Consider the following 17,800-nt stretch of genomic DNA (forward strand, 5'->3'; position numbering starts at 1 on the left):
GTCAGACATAAGTTAATCATTAAAAACCTTTCCACTATCAAAGGAAAAGATAAAACTAAAAGGTGAAGGGGATAAATACCATTAAAAAACACAAGAAGCCAAATCACCATGTATATTCTGTGCCAAATTTCTACATGTCAATGCTTAATCATAATTATAATCACATTCGTCATAGTAAGCACCATGAGTACCAGACTTCATAGTATTCCTTCTATTCACTGTTCTCTGGTATTGCTGCATCAACTTATGTGTTACCTACTATAATGCTATTGTTGTATATATTTTTGATGCTATGGAGAAACAATCTTTCTTAACATTTACCTTTATGTGCTTGTACAGAGGGTGTATCTCTTTTTTCCTTTGTCTTTGTGAGATAGGACCTCTCAGGTGTTGCCCAGGTACCATACTCAATATCCTCTTTAAGTGGGCTAACATTTGAGTGCCAGGACCTGGGAATATCCCAGGGCTATCGAGATCTGGTGATGTTTGATGGTCAGAGGTCATGTGTCATCGTGGTTGGGTGTATGCAAGGCACAAGCCTTAATCCCTTTAGTGTTATGAATCACCCCATATGTTCAAGTGATAAATTCTGGTTCCGGATATTACATCGTATCCAAATCCTTATTGATTTTTTTACAGTTAAAAACTGAACTAATTCTAAAACCATTTGGTTCACAAAGCAACCATATCTATATCTCCTAATCATTGAAGATTAAGCAAAATTAATAAAACAGGCAATTCAAACAACATACTTCATTACATTATCATTATTGTTTATTTCCCATGGAATTTACCAGTTCTGACAGGAGATTATCTGGCTATAGTTAAGTCCAATTAAATCCAATCAAAAATGAGCAGAAGTCCAATCAAAAATGAGACAGAAAGTTAATCCTTTTTTTAAATTCAAAAATTTATTCAATTTAATTGTGTGTACTATTGTTGTGAAGTGAGATGAGAGTTAAATTAAACTGAGTGATTCAACTTAAGATTCTAGACTCATTTTGGGTTGCTTTGGGTTAAATCCCAGTTTCACCATGGGAAACAATAAGTCCTTGGGAATTTAGGGAGCATATTTTCAGACTAATTTCTTTGTCTATTAGGAGAAGATAATATTTTTTTTCCCAAAGGAAAGGTGAGAGCGTTAATATTTCTGAGAACATTTGGCATTGTGGAAGGTTTAAATTTATTTTTTAAAGACTAAAAATTTAAAGCACTTACCCATAAATAATTATTATTCTCTAGACCATTATTTCTTCTGTTTTCACTTTGATGCTATAATGAAGTTTTAGACCCAAATTGGATTGCCTAAAGTTTTCTACATAACTTAAAAATGCAAAACATACTTACAATAGAAGAATAATTTCTTCAGTAACTGGAGCCTCGTTACATAAAAAGAAATCTCTTTTCCTTAATCAATGCCCCTACTGACTTTGTATGTTAAGTTTAAAGATACTTTTTTTGTGGTACCCAGATACTGACTTTTTCTTAGTTTGGAAAAAAACACAAAATAGTCACTCCCATGCTACCTGAATTTAAAAAGACTTTTGTGGGGGTATGGTGCCCCTAGCAGGTCAATCTGTACCTGTGAGGTGACTGCATCAGCAACTTGATGGCACCTTCAGACTTCCAGATACCCCCAAATTGCTGTTGTGCCTTTGGCCAGACCCCAAAAACTTGGGGCAAAGTTTACCAAAAAAGTGAATGGCCAAAAGTTAGGTATGTGGGAGACACACCCACAAACCACCTCCGGCTCAGCTATATAATTGGAGGCATGACCTCTTTGGTTCCTGATCAAACTGCTTAATGGCTATGATCCCAGAGACTCAGAAACAAATCTTGAAACCCAACAGCTTTTGGCAGAAATGCGTCTGGTCCCTGCAGTAGGTTACAGGCGCTGGGCCAACCCAGGTGGTAATAGGTTTCATGCCTTCGCCTGTTCCCCCTCCAGAGGCCACTGGACAGTCAGATTTGGGCCCACAGTGACGAAACACGTGGGGCCTCATGAGATTGGGGTGGAGCCAGCTCTTCCCCCCCTCCCCCCCCCCCCAATCCCAACAAGACCTCCAGTCGCCGCACATGAACTGCCTTTCTGGCTCCTGATGAAGCTGCTTAACGGCCATGATCTAAGAGATTCAGGAACAAATCTCGGAACCCAGCAGGTTTTGGTAGAAATCCCTCCAGATTTAATTGTTAAAATTTTGGAATTTCAAAATCGCGCCGCCACTACTGCAGCTGTGCAACATCATATGTTATTCATGACCAGCAATAGAAAACAAATTGTCTGCTGTTGCATTTTCAGCAGATCTGAATGTTGGGGTAAAATCCCAAATAATAATGGTGGGTGTGGTGTTAAAATGTTGAATGTAATCAAACTAGAGAGAGTGTAATGTGGAGACCATTTGTCCCACAGGTAGGGGGAGGGGGAGGGATGAGGGTATACTGGGGTTTTTGAGGGTAGAGAATGAGTACTGGTGAAGGTACGGGTGTTTCATTGTATGACTGAGACTTAAACCCGAGAGCTTTGTAACTGCTCTCACGGTGATTCAATAAAAAAAATTATAAAAAATGAAAAAAAAGTAAGGTGGAGTACATGCCCAATTCAATCAGCTAATCAGTGGCTGACTAAATAGCAATACTTCTAAATATAAAAAAGGTAAAGGTAAAGGTAAAGGCCCTCCCGTTGATCATCGATTTGCTCGAGCGGGCCCAGTAACGTCTTCATTGGAGACTTTGTTGTTACTGTGTCTGGCATATCGAATACTCTCGGTAGCTTGCCGGGCTCTCCAAGAGGGGCGGAGGAATCGAACTCGGGTCGGCCATGTTGGCTGTGTGCAAGGCAAACGCCCTACCCGCTGTGAAAATATAAAAAAATACTTTTGTTATCAAACAAGAACACATAAAAACATAAAACTCAAAAAATGATGGTGATTATTTGTGTAACTTAAACTGAAGTCAATAGTCGAATATTGCCAATCGCTTTAGTAGCTTCTGCTGATTCCTCATCCCAATCACAGTCATTCCTGTGCCCCAAATAGTCCCAGTGCTGATGATGTTCATAGCAATCCCCTTTGTGACTTGTACTAGATGAATTTTCCAAATGTCCATCTTGAGATAGTATTGTTTAATGTGTCTTTGAACTCACTATTAATATTAGGAACGTTTCTTAGATATTTGCTTAGATTGTTCAGCATGTATGATCCTTAGTTCCCTGCTTTCTTGATTGCTAACGAATTAGACATACATGGATTTTGAGTGCCTCAGATTGTTGAGCTAAAAACATTGGTACTTCTGGTGCACTAATCACAGAGTTCATTGTGAAGATATATTAACAAGGCTATCCGTTTAAACATGACTGAGCCCCTTTCCTCTCTGCAGGGAACCCCCAGAGATTAGAAGTGCTGCAAGGGTCTGGAATGATAGGACAGTGGACAGGGCATTTGTCGTGTATGAAGCCAACCAGGATTCTATCCTGGGTATGCCAGATGGTCCCGTAAGCACCTCCAGGAGTAATTCTTGAGTGCAGAGTCAGAAGGAACCCCTGAGCATCTCGAAGTGTGACCAAAAAGTGAAAAAAAAAGAAGTGCTGTTAAACCAGGATGTATTCTATGTACGTAGTTTAATGATGTAAGCTCAACTAGACGATAATCTTTTTATGTATATTCATATACATTTTGCATTTAATTTTAAGGTTAGAAACTTTCTCTTTCTCTCTCTCTATTTATATTTTTGTGCCTGGAATTGAAGTAGTTTATATACACGCCAGACAAGTGCTGGACCTGGATCACATCCCCAACCTCTTGGATCTCTACAATTTGATATATTTTCATTTTAATATAAAGGTGAATATGTTTTAAAAACACAAAAAGCATATGTCAAAGAATGTGTTGTTTAAATATTGGTGTGCTACTTTTTCAAATTAAATACAGTATTCAATTTTGATGGTACAGATATTATTTCTGATAATAGCACAATTTATTCATGTTGCATTTTCAGTGACATTACAGACAAGTTGGGTCAAATGTAATGTAACATAAGTTGAATGTCTATGGTGATAGTGAGAGAAAACTGGAAGCAAAATACACAGTTGTCTGACATTTTAGTGTTTCATTCATTACAAGGGAAGAAGTACATATTACTTTAGGCACAGTTAGTCGGTGGGGAAGTTGATTTAAAAATAGTTCAGGCCCCAGACTTGAGGGAACACCATGAGGACTCTTTGAGGTCAGTTTGAAAATATTTTGTGAACTTGAGCAAGAGAACTGAGCTCTCTCAGATCACCTTTTCTCCTACTATCATCTGATTTTAGGATGTTTATTAGGAAGATTAAAATGATAGATGGGATGTACATGTGCCTCTTAGTACATAGAGATTATTCAGCAACAGAAAAGCTACTAACTCCTCATAGTGACATTTAATTTAATTTCCAACCCTGATACAACATGGACACTTACTGGTAACTAACACACATTTAACCCTTTTTGGGGTTTTATCCTGTAGCCTCTGAAAATTGTGCACTGTATGAAGTTTCATTTATATTTTTCATGATATGATAGAAAAAAACTTACCAGTAAACAAAACTATAGGAGATCATCTTGTTTGCATGAGGGAAAGAAGTCCCACCTGTCATGCTCTCCTGTGGTTCAGTGTTTCCACGGTCTTGTGGCAATGATCTTTGTTTCTTTGCTTTTTCCAATAAGCTCTTCATAGGCAATGGTCCTCTCTAATTCTTGGCGTGGTCACTAGTGCCTTCCACACACACCACAGTCACATTCTTATCTGGTTGCAAAGGGGGCAACTAGACTTTAATAGAAGTCTTTATTAAAGACACGGGAATAAACTCAACGAGAGACTGGCAAAAGATCTGATGAATTTAGGTAAAAGTATTTGTGATGTGCTGCCTCTTTATTTTGTGCGATGCCAAGGGTCAAACCTAGAACCTCAAACACGTGGCAAGTGCTCTTCTTCTGAGCTATTCTCCTAGGCAAGGATGCTCTCTTCATGTGCTCTTAGAGACACGTTTGCAGGTACATTTCAGCCTTACTAAAAGAGGAGACTACAATGTTCATTTGTACATAATGCAAGAATCATTCTTTGTAACACGGAAAAATTTATGTACCATAGAAAAGGAAACTGTGTTAATTGTGATTAAGACCTTAGGGACTGGTGCTCACAAAGGAATTTCTTCATTAAGAAATCCATATCTAACAATAGAATTAATGAAAAAGCAATTGTCTGGAAAGTTCCCTTGGGTGTTAGTTTCATGTTTTTAATCCTTGTACATTTCTGTGGCACTGTAGCACTGTCCTCCTGTTCATCGGTTTGCTCGAGCGGGCACCAGTAATGTCTCACAACAAATTGTGAGACCTGTTGTTACTGTTTTTGGCATATAATACGTCACGGGCTGAAGCAATAGCACAGTGGGTAGGGTGTTTGCCTGCATGCGACCAACCCGGGTTTGATTCCTCCACCCCTCTCAGAGAGCCTGGCAAGTTACCAGAGTATCTTGTAAGTTAGAATATCTTGCCCCCACAGCAATCCCCGTACATTTCTAACATGGAAAATTTAATCAAGTGATTTTATGTTTTACTATGATGTTAGAGGTTAAAATATATATAATATTGGCACATTCAATGGCAATTTTATTGAGTAAATGCATGAGCAGGAAGTTGGCTAAATATAGGCAGTTATCTATATTTTGTGTCCGCAGGAAAAAGAATATTTGATAAAAAGTCATGAAATAATAAATTTAGGTTCACAAATAATATCTTTTTTATACTATACATCTATTCCATAGAGGATGTTTATGGATATTTAGAGCTACTGATATGCATTTTCATTCTCCTATTATATTATATAGCATCTATATATTATATTATATATTATATATAATATATTATAATATTTATATATTATATATTATATTATATAGCATCTAGCTAAAGTTGAGTTGGTGTTGCTTTTTTTACTGAGTCATTAAGTTATTTATTTATTTAATTTAATTTTTATAAAGAGTTCAGAATATTTGATTACATTTAGTATTCCAACACCTGTGGATCTATCACATCTTCCAGAAGGGCAATGGAGAAGATTATCTATGACTTCTACTCATATCTCTTTCATAGTCACGTCCACCTGTCCACATACCAAATTCTGCAGGTTGGATATGTCATTCCCAATGTTCTCCCTTCTGAAATCTGGAACGCCATTTCATTGGTAAAGAAATGAACAGCACCTGGCCAGGACAAGATCAGACATGAACACCTGAAGAACCTGCTGTCAGTACTTGTCAACACACTGGCTCGGCAGTCACACACTACCTGTCTGAATGCAAGTTTTCGTCCCAGTGGAAAACCAGCAGGACTGTACTACTGTACAAGAAGGGAGACATCCACAATATTGGCAACTATCGCCCCATCTGCCTATTGTCTGTCATCTACAAGCTGTTCACTAGAGTCATCCTGAATAGGATTGGCAGAACACTAGATGAAGTACAACCATGAGAGCCACCCGGGTTCCGCAAAGAATTCAGCACGATCTACCATATCCACATGATAACCAAGCTCATTGAGGTTTCTCAGGAGTTCAAGATGCTGCTCTGTCTAACATTCATTGATTTAAAGAAGGCCTTTGATTCTGTTGAGACTGAAGTGGCCATCGAAGCCTTAGCCAATCAGGGCATTCATACTCAATATATCAGTTTCCTCCATAAGCTGTGTTGCGGATTCACTACCAGGATCTCACCATTCTACAAAGAAGTGATCATCGATGTCAAGAGAGGTGTTTGGCAGGGTGATACCATTTCACGGAAACTCTTCAGTGCCACCCTCGAGAACATCATGCGACGACTGGAATGGGAAGGAATGGGAGTGAAGATAGACAGTCGGCAACTACACCACCTTCGCTTTGGTGATGACATCATTCTAATTACAGCAAACATTAGCCAAGTGGCATTATTGCTGGCTGATTTCGATTGTGAGTGTGGAAATGTAGGACTCCAGCTGAATCTCACAAAGACAATGGTTATGAGAAACAGTCTCATTCCTGACATTCCATTCACTCTCAATGGAACTACTATCTCCGAAAGCAACAGTTATGTGTTCCTAGGTTGAGAAGTCAAGATGACCAATGACCTGGCACCTGAGTTGTGCAGGAGGAAGAGAGCAGCTTGGAACATCTTCGAGAGCATTGAAGAAATAGCTAAGAGGACAAAGAACCTTCGGCTCCAGACACATCTCTTTGATTGCACTGTTCTTTCTGCATTAACATACGCCTCAGAGACCTGGGCCCTACGAAAACAGGATGAGAATGCTATTCAGGTCTCCCAAAGAGGAATCGAAAGAGCTATGCTTGGAGCATCACGTTTCACTCAAATGAGAGAAAGAATACGGAGTTCCGAATTCCAGGTCAGCACAGCTGCCGGCTTGCGACCCTGGGACCTCCATCTTTCCCTGCAGGACCCCAGGTGTCCCCCGAGATGCCTGAAGAGAAGCAGTTTTGAGCGTCTGCCCTGCCCTCTTCACTCCTGACCGCGGTGCCCATCTCATCCCAAACCCAGGGTTCTGTAGAGGCGTGGCCTCCTCAAAGTGGGCGTGGCCTCAAAAGTGAGCATGGCTTAATTTCCAGCGGGCAGCCACTAACGCGGCTGCAGGTTGTTTTCCCATACTAAGGAACCTAGTCCCCAAGGAATCTAGTTCCCAACCTACTCAGCAATATGAAGAAACAAAGAAAATCTCCAACACAAGGGGAGAACAACGAAAACAATCTAGACCATTCTGTCAATACAGCTCACCTAAGGGACCTCTCTGACATAGAATTCAGATATGAAGTCATGAAGATGTTCAATCAACTCAATGAAACAGTCAGACAGACAGCCAGTAACACCACAGAAAAAATCGACAAATTACGAGAAGAAATGAGGGCAGCAATGTCATGATTAAAAGATTCCATAGATGAAATGAGAAACTCAGTTTCTTCTCTTAAAAATAGAATGACCGCAGCTGAAGAGAGAATCAGTGACCTGGAAGATCAGCTGCAACAAGCCAACACGCAACAACAAACAGTGGCAAGGGACCTCAAAATGGCTCTACAGAGAATCAGAGTCCTAGCAGATGATTCCAAGAGAAATAATATTAGAATCATGGGACTACCTGAACCTGAGGGAAACAATCCCAATGAAAAAAAACACCGTCAAACAAATCATTGCTGAAAACTTCCCAGAGCTGCACAATGCAGCCATTCAGGTTCAAGGAGCCCGAAGGGTGCCAGCTAAAAGAGACCCCAGCAAAAACACTCCAAGACATATCATAGTTAGAATGATTGATACTGCCGATAGAGACACAATACTGCAAGCAGCAAGAGCAAAGAAGGAAATCACATACAAAGGAGCATCCCTTAGATTCACAGCAGACCTATCAGAGGAAACCCTACAAGCCCGAAGGCAGTGGCGAGATATAGTAAAAAAACTCACGGAAATGAATGCTTCCCCAAGAATACTCTACCCGGCTAAACTCTCCCTCAAAATCGAAGGAACAGTACACTATTTTATAGATAAACAGCAGCTCAGGAACTTCATAGACTCAAAACCAAACCTAAAGCAAGGCCTAAAGGGGCTACTATAAGAAAAGACAAACCCTACAACCACAACACACCCGCACAGAAAGATGACACAAAACCCCATAACCATTCTCTCTCTCAATGTCAACGGTCTAAATTCACCAGTTAAGAGACACAGAGTGGCGAAATGGATACAGAGACAGAACCCAACATTCTGCTGCCTACAAGAAACTCACCTCAACAGCCAGAGCAAACACAGACTCAAAGTCAAAGGATGGAAAACAATCCTGCAAGCACACAACTCCCTCAAAAAAGCTGGGGTGGCCATACTAGTATCCGACAACATTAATTTCACCTTGAAAAAGATTCGAAGGGACAGTGAAGGCTATTTTCTCTTCATCAAGGGATACGTACAACAGGAAGAAATCACACTCTTAAATGTATACCCACCTAATGAGGGAACAGCTAAATATTTAAAACAACTGCTAACAGATTTTAAGGAGGACATCACTACCAACACAATAGTACTTGGAGACTTCAACATTGCCTTATCACCTCTGGATAGATCAACAAGAGCAAAACCCAGCAAGGAATTATTGGCTTTGAAAGAAGTAATAGAAGAGAAAGGGCTTATGGACTTATACAGGGCTTTACACCCCAAAAAGAAAGAATACACATTCTTCTCCAGTGTGCACGGAACATTTTCCAAAATAGACCATGTGCTAGGACACAAAACATACCTCAACAGAATCAAGAAGATAAAAATAGTATCAGCCATCTTTTCAGACCATGATGCACTGAGGATAGAAGTGAACCACACAAAGACACGGAGAACCAAATCAAACACCTGGAAATTAAACAACTCGATGCTGAACAATGAGTGGGTCAGGAACGAAGTCAAGGATGAAATCAAAAGATACCTGAAAACAAATGAGAATGAAGACACAAACTACCAGAACTTATGGGATGCAGCGAAAGCTGTATTAAGGGGAAAATTTATAGCTCTGCAAGCATACCTTAAGTCGATAGAAACGATGCACATAAACAATTTGACCTCACAGCTCAAGACCTTAGAAAAGGATCAACAGAAAGAGCCTAAATCAGGCAGAAGGAAAGAGATCATAAAACTTATAGCAGAAATCAACGACATGGAAAACAAAGAAACAATCCGAAAGATCAATGAAACCAAGAGCTGGTTCTTCGAGAAAATAAATAAGATAGATAAACCACTAGCAACACTCACAAAGAAACAGAGAGAGAACCCTAATAAATCGAATCAGAAGTAAGAATGGGGATATCACAACAGAAACTAAAGAAATTCAAGAGATCATCAGAGACTACTTTGAAAGTCTCTATGCCACGAAACACGAGAACCTGGAAGAAATGGATAAATTCCTGGATTCTTACCATCTCCCAAAGCTGAATCAAGAAGATATAGAGTACCTGAATAGACTTATTCACATCAAGGAAATTGAAACTGTAATCAAAAGTCTTCCCAAAAACAAAAGCCCAGGCCCAGACGGATTTACTAGCGAATTTTTCCAAACATTTAAAGAGGACCTATTGCCAATTCTTCTCAAGCTTTTCCAGGAAATTGAAAAAACAGAAACTCTCCCAAACAGCTTCTATGAAGCCCATATCTCTCTAATACCAAAAGGAAACAAAGACAACGCAAGAAAAGAAAACTACAGGCCAATATCCCTGATGAATACGGATGCGAAGATTCTCAACAAAATATTAGCCAATAGAATACAACAACTCATCAAAAAGATCATACATCATGACCAAGTGGGATTCATCCCAGGGATGCAAGGATGGTTCAACATTCGGAAATCAATCAACATAATCCATCATATCAACAAAAGAAAAGATAAAAATCATATGATCATATCAATAGACGCAGAGAAAGCTTTTGACAAGATCCAGCACCCATTCATGATGAAAACCCTTGCCAAAATGGGGATAGAGGGGACTTTCTTCAATATAGTTAAAGCCATCTACCACAAACCTACAGCAAACATCATCCTCAATGGGGAAAAACTGAGACCCTTCCCCCTAAGGTCAGGGACGAGAGAAGGATGCCCACTCTCTCCACTACTGTTCAATATAGTACTGGAAGTACTTGCAATAGCTATTAGGCAAGAAAAATATATTAAGGGCATCCAGATAGGGAAAGAAGAAATTAAGCTCTCACTATTCGCAGATGACATGATACTATACTTAGAGAACCCTAAAACCTCTACCAAGAAACTCCTAGAAACAATAGGCTTGTATAGTAAAGTGGCAGGCTATAAAATCAATACCCAAAAATCCATGGCATTCCTATACGAAATAGTGAAAGAGAAGAAAGTGACATCAAGAAAACAATCCCATTCACAATTGTGCCCCAGAAAATCAAGTATCTAGGAATCAGCTTAACTAAGGAAGTAAAGGACCTGTACAAAGAAAACTACAAAACGCCACTTCAGGAAATAAAAGAGGACATGAGGAAATGGAAAAATATCCCCTGTTCATGGATGGGGAGAATCAACATCATCAAAATGGCAATACTTCCCAAAGCACTGTACAAATTCAATGCAATCCCTATAAGGATACCCATGACATTCTTCAAAGAAATGGAGCAAACACTCCTGAAATTTATATGGAACAATAAGCCCCCACGAATAGCGAAAACAATTCTTGGGAAAAAGAAAATGGGAGGAATCAACCTCCCTAACTTCAAACTCTACTACAAGGCAGTAATAATTAAAACAGCATGGTACTGGAACAAAAGCAGAGCTGCAGACCAATGGAACAGAGTTGAATATACTCACATTTCCTCCCAAACATATAATCATCTAATTTTTGATAAGGAGGCAAGAAAAGTGAAATGGAGCAGGGAAAGCCTCTTCAATAAACCGTGCTGGCAAAATTGGACGGCTACATGCAAAAAAGTGGGCTCAGATCTCTCCCTAACACCATGCACAAAAGTAAGATCAAAATGGATTTATGACCTCAACATCAGACCAGAATCCATAATGTTTATTGAAGACAATGTCGGCAAAACTCTCCATGATATTGAAGCTAATGGTATCTTCAAAGATGTCACGCCACTGGCCGAGCAAGTGAAAACAGAGATAGACAAATGGGACTATCTTAAACTAAGAAGCTTCTGCACCTCAAAAGAAACATTGACCAAAATACAAAGACAGCCTACAGAATGGGAAAGGATATTCACCAAGTACACATCCGACAAGGGGTTGATATCAAGGATATACAAGGTACTGGTTAAACTCCACAAGAAGAAATTACCCAACCCCATCAAAAAATGGGGTGAGGAAATGAACAGAAACTTTCACAAAGAAGAAATTCGAATGGCAAAAAGGCACATGAGAAAATGCTCTACATCACTAATCATCAGAGAGATCCAGATCAAAACCACAATGAGATATCATTTCACACCACAGAGACTGGCCCACATCCACAAGAACAAAAGCAACCGGTGCTGGCGGGGATGTGGCGAGAAAGGGACCCTCCTTCACTGCTGGTGGGAATGCCGGCTGGTCCAACCCTTTTGGGAAACAGTATGGACGACTCTCAAAAAATTAGAATTTGATCTGCCATTTGACCCAGCTATAGCACTCCTGGGAATATATCCCAGAGAGGCAAAAAGGTATAGTCGAAGTGACATCTGCAATTGTTTGTTCATTGCAGCACTCTTTACAATAGCCAGAATCTGGAAAAAACCTGAGTGCCCGAGAACAGATGACTGGTTAAAGAACTTTGGTACATGTACACAATGGAGTACTATGTAGCTGTTAGAAAAGATGAAGTTATGAAATTTACATACAAGTGGTACTACATGGAAAGTATCATGTTTAGCGAAATGAGTCAGAAAGAGTGGGATAGACACAGAAAGATTGCATTTATCTGGGGAACATAAAGCAACAAAAAGGGAGATTAACACTCAGGAATGGCTGAGATTAGTACCAGGAATTTTGCTCCATGAATGGAAGGCCAGCCACAGGCTCTAGGTGAAAAGGAAGCTCAGATAGAGAAGAGACTACCAGATGAAGGGTGTTGTGAGGGCCCTCCCAGGGTAGGAGAAGCATGCTAAAAGTAGTCGATAGACCAAACATGATTGCCACTCAAAGTCTCTCTTGCAAAACACAGTACCCAAAAGAAGAGAGAGAGAACAAGGGGGAATACCCTGCCACAGAGGCAGGATGGGACGGGGGGGGGGGGGGATGAGGGGTTGGGGGGATGCTGGGACCCGTGGGGATGGATGACGGGCACTGGTGGAGGGATGAGCACTTGATCATTGTATAACTGAAACCCAAGCACAAAATTTGTAAGCCTATAATTGTACCTCATGGTTTTTCACTAAAAAAAAAAAAAAAAAAGAATCCGGAGTTCCGACCTCCGTGGATGGTTAGGAATCAGGGACGCTATCTCGTTTGCCAAGGCATCAAATATCAGATGTGTTGGACATGTAATGAGATTTGGAGACGACCGCTGGACTAGAGCCGTTACCAACTGGATTCCATGGGACGTCAAAAGACCGCATGGCCGCCCACCTACCAGATGGTCAGACTTCTTCATCAAGACCTTGAACGATTGGTTTGAGACTCTTCGTGTTCCTAGAATGAACAGACGCCATTGGGCTACACTAGCACACGACAGGGACGAATGGAGACTTTACTGGTGCCCGCTAAAGCAAATCCATGAGTAACAGGAAGTCAAGTGATCAAGTGATATATATCTATATATACACATATGTATGTATACATGTATCTGTAAAATATATTTCCCTCTAAGATTGGTTGCCTTCTTTTAACCTCATCACATGCGGTGTTCTACTCTTGGAGTATGAGTGGTGTGAGGTATGAGGTTCATGGCTGTGTGGTTCACAGATAGGTTCACTCATGGGTGAAGTTCAGACCGAGCATGTGAAGGGCCATGAGTGCGGTGATGGTTGAGTTCTGGAGGTTTTCAGCTGCTGGAGCTGGGTCTTTTGGGTCAGGGAGGGGCCTCACTCACACCCCTCCAGGGTGCCCCAAATGAAACAGCCTGGTGTGGGGAATGATGTCTTGGCTAGGGCAGTGTTGTTTTTTGTTCTCTTCCAAGAGAGAATGACGATGAGTCAAGTTGAGTTGGTTTTGAACTTCACAAAGGAGATTTTACTGAATCTATGATTTTTTCTTTTTTCACTTAACCTTTTACTGCTTAGATGATCCAATATATCCGTATTCTTTTACTTCAACTGCTAATATTTCATTGAGAAAATTCAGTGATTTTTGTCTCTTGACACCTTGATGCTAATTTTTAAAATTTACATTTTTGGTCTGTGGAAGACTAAATTGTGATGGACAGAGTTGTGTATGTCACTTAGGAAATTTATGTGAGAGTGATTGCTGGGCTTTGGATTAATAAATAGATATTTGTTCATAAAAACATGTGCCTCTGGTCACTAGCCACCTTTTTATTTTGGTGGTCGTGAGAGGCTCTATTAGATAGTCATGGGGGATGGATATGGCATATATTCAGATTAATGGACAGTTAGTTTATTTTGTTCAAACATTGTAAATTATAATAACATGAAATCGATGATGCAGCCTACAGCAGACTTAGATCATATGATACAAACTGTTAACAACACCATTGTCTCTTGATCCTTGACCCACCCAAACATGGTTCCGTGTCGTTATCGTTAGTCTATTGGCTTCTATCTTGCAGGACACTTTTATGTTGCTACCTTGTGATGCTTTCATAAATGGTAGGTGTTTATTCTTTCAAGAGTGTGAAAGCTCAGATGGACTCCCTTTTGAATTTTGAATTTTGATATAGTTCTCATAATAGGCAAGTCAAAATGAAGACATTGAATTTCTGTTAGTACTGCAATAGGGTTCATGAAAAAAATTGGAAAATACTAACCATAAAGAAAAAGAAATAGGTCAATTTTATACTCCAAGTTCACAAAATATTTCTCATCACTAAGAAGTGTTAGCAGGAATAACAGAACAAGCTTTAGATATTTCTTTGTAAATTGGTTCATGATGTCAACATGGGAACATTTTTATTTTCCAAGATATTTAAGAGTTCTCACTCTGAATAAGGGACTGTATCTACATTAATCATTTCTAGAATTTCCTGTTCTTTCTTTACAATTTTTTATGTAACATGAGAAAACTAAAAGAATGAAGAACTAATGATGTCTATTTTCAAACTACCAACAATATTGCTTTAGAAAACCTTAATTTGGATGCTAGGGACCTTCAAGCATTTAACTTGTATTTCTGAGAGAGGGTTATAAACCCTGTTCAAACCAGTTAAAAACAGGTTAGGTGCCTGACTATTATCATTTTACTACTTATGAGTTAGGAAGACAAGAGTCATTGTCCCTCCACCACAATGTCTAGTCCTATCTGCTTCCTCTTCATTATTGTAGTTTTTAATTTTTTAAAATTTTTTCTAGTTTTGAGCCATACCTGGTGATGCTCAGGGGTTACTACTGCCTCTGCATTTAGGAATCCCTCTTGGCAGGTTCAGAGGACCATATGGGATACCAGGGATCAAATCAGCCACATAAAAGGCAAGTGCTCTAACTGTTTTACTATTGCTTCTGTCCCTCCAGTGGTTTATAAAAAAAAAATCACAGTTACGTGGTTGATGTTTGTATGCAAGCTTCCTGGAGGACCTCCAATCATGGTGTTATCTAAATTTTTTCATACTCTAAAATGTTGGTGGCCATTCTATCTTGCCTATGAGAAAATGAAGAACGTTTGTTTCTTATTCTTTTCTTTTCCAGTTACAAACACCTTCTTTTATATACTTCAAGGGTTATGGTGAAGATTCTATAATATGATAGACATGAGATAAAAACTAAACTGTCCTTCTCATCCCTAAAGTCCCAGGTGTTTCATTTTCTTAGATTTAAAGAAACATTCTGAAGATGCTCCACTATTCATTATCAAATAAACATTTGTTATATGTATAGATTTCATAACACTTTTCTATAGAATTCTTCAAGTATTATTGCTCACTCCACAGACATTTTTGGAATATATTTGTGAGAAACAAATTGCACACAGAGAATCTACATGGAGCAAAAGCTTACTAATGCCTTTTCTTCAAATATAAATCCAAAGGAGCACATAAAGTGACAGAGAGCCAAAGCACCACTGTGGACATATTTTGTATGGACTTGTTAGGATGAATCAATTAGCTACATAAGAACATCTCAGATGATGAACTAAAATTTTAACTGAGCATAGAAGACAGAGGACTTAAGCAAATTAAAAAAAATCAAACCTCAAGAATCTGTCATCAGTCATTTTCACAATGAAAAATTGATTCTCTTTTCCAGTTCTCCCTGATTCACATTTCCAACGAAAGTAAGTTACATTTTAAATTTCTAGAGGCTTCTCTCTATCTTCTTTTATTCTTTCTTAGCTACACTTCCCATTTGCTATCATGCAACAAACAAGTAAAGGGGAAGTGCTTTTGATTTAAGCAGATGAACAGGAATTTACACATATCACTCTCCTGGCCTTGTGTTGGTGAAAATTAGCCTTCCCCTATGTATGTTGCTCAGTTAAATTGGAGTTAAATGTAGAAGCAAGTCAGTAACAGGTGAATGAAGAGAGTAGCACCCTGCTAAATAAAGTCATTTTCTCCAGTGTTATCCAACATTATAACAAGTGTTACTTAAAATCTATTCTCAATACTTAGTACACATATCTAGGACTGGCCTACCACATGCATTCATTACACTTTTCTCTATATATTAATGAATAACAGTGAAGTTTTCCCCACTAATAAGCTGCATTTCATTTGTGCATTTGAATCTTCTCTTACCATGTTGGGCTACAAAACATCTCTAGTAAAATTATTGGTACATGAAAAATTCCCAGGCAATAATCTTTGAAGAATATTGAACAATATCTCTTTGTATTTTCATGACTAGTACTTTATTCTTTAGCTTACTGCACTGATTTTCTTTGGTTTTCATAACTTTGCTGACCAGATTTTGACACAGAGGATTTTCTTGACTGCATTCTTTACATCTTTGTTTCTTAAAGAGTAGATGAGTGGATTAAGGCTTGGTATAAATATCATGTACACCAGAGCAATGAACTTTCCTTCATTTTGATTGGAGTTCTTTTGTGGTTTCATGTACATAGACATGAGAGCCCCATAAAAAAGAGTCACCACAGTGAGGTGGGAGCCACAGGTGCTGAGGAGCTTCCGCCATCTTGTTGCTGACTTGATCCTCATGACAGCACGAGTGATGACGCCATAGGAGATGAGAATTGCTGATAGAGGCACGAGAAGAAATATCACTGAGAGAGAAAGGACAACTACCTCAAGTACTTTTGAATAGACACAAGCAGTCTTGATGAGATCTAGGACCTCGCAGAAGAAATTATCCACCTTCTGGTGCCCACATCTTGGCAATGAGAATGTCAGGAGTGAAACAGATAAGGAGCCACCAACACCACCTACCCAGGAAGTTATGACCATCCTGTGGCAGAGCTGAGGATGCATTATCACTGTGTAGTGCAGAGGCTGGCACACAGCAGCATAGCGGTCATAGGCCATCACAGCCAAGAGCAGACACTCTGTGGCACCCAAGTCTAGGGCGATGGCAGCTTGGACCATACACCTAAGATGAGAAATAGATTTATCTGGACCCCACATATTTACCAGCATCTGGGGGATAACACTGTTGGTAAAACAGAGGTCCAAGAAGGACAGATTGGAGAGGAAGAAGTACATGGGCGTGTGGAGCTTGGGGTCTAGGTGAGACGCCAGGATGATCATTGTGTTTCCCACCAGAATCACAACATAGAAGATGAGGACAATCACTGAGATGATGCGTTCCAGTTGGGGCCGTTCAGAAAATCCCAGAAGGATGAAGCCCGTGGAGGAACTCCCATTATTCATTTCCACTGCTCCTTATGAAAAATTCAAAGTTAAAATATCATCCATTTTAGGTGTTACAAATCTACACAGTTTCTCATGTATACATACATCACCTACTTACATGTTTATCTGTATGGGACTGTCTTTTTCATATTTCTTTTGCATTGAAAAGCCTAGGCCTCCCCAGATTCAGTTACAGCCAGACAGTTCTGAAAATAACATGTTGAATCTATTCATACTCAACTGTCAACTGTTAAAAAGGTTTAACATGTCGTGTCACCCAAGTTTTAATTTTTGATGAAGAAATTAATTTTTTAAGAAATTATTTCATATATATCTGCGT

The 17,800-nt window shown here is 39.4% G+C and overlaps 1 protein-coding gene across 1 annotated transcript; it reads right to left on the reverse strand.

Moving 5' to 3' along the window:
* Nucleotides 1–16,539: 16,539 nt before the first annotated feature.
* LOC130040091 (putative olfactory receptor 2B8) lies at nt 16,540–17,478 on the reverse strand. Its single transcript, XM_056132108.1, has one exon. It carries the CDS (start codon nt 17,476–17,478, stop codon nt 16,540–16,542), a length of 939 nt encoding a protein of 312 aa, XP_055988083.1.
* Between the last annotated feature and the right edge of the window lie 322 nt (nt 17,479–17,800).

This window comes from Sorex fumeus, unplaced genomic scaffold (genome assembly GCF_029834395.1).
Source record: "Sorex fumeus unplaced genomic scaffold, SorFum_2.1 ptg000094l, whole genome shotgun sequence".
Lineage (NCBI taxonomy): Eukaryota > Metazoa > Chordata > Mammalia > Eulipotyphla > Soricidae > Sorex > Sorex fumeus.

Bases quoted from the DNA above. Each gene is read 5' to 3' on its own strand.
- LOC130040091 (XM_056132108.1), bottom strand. From the start codon at position 17,478: ATGAATAATGGGAGTTCCTCCACGGGCTTCATCCTTCTGGGATTTTCT.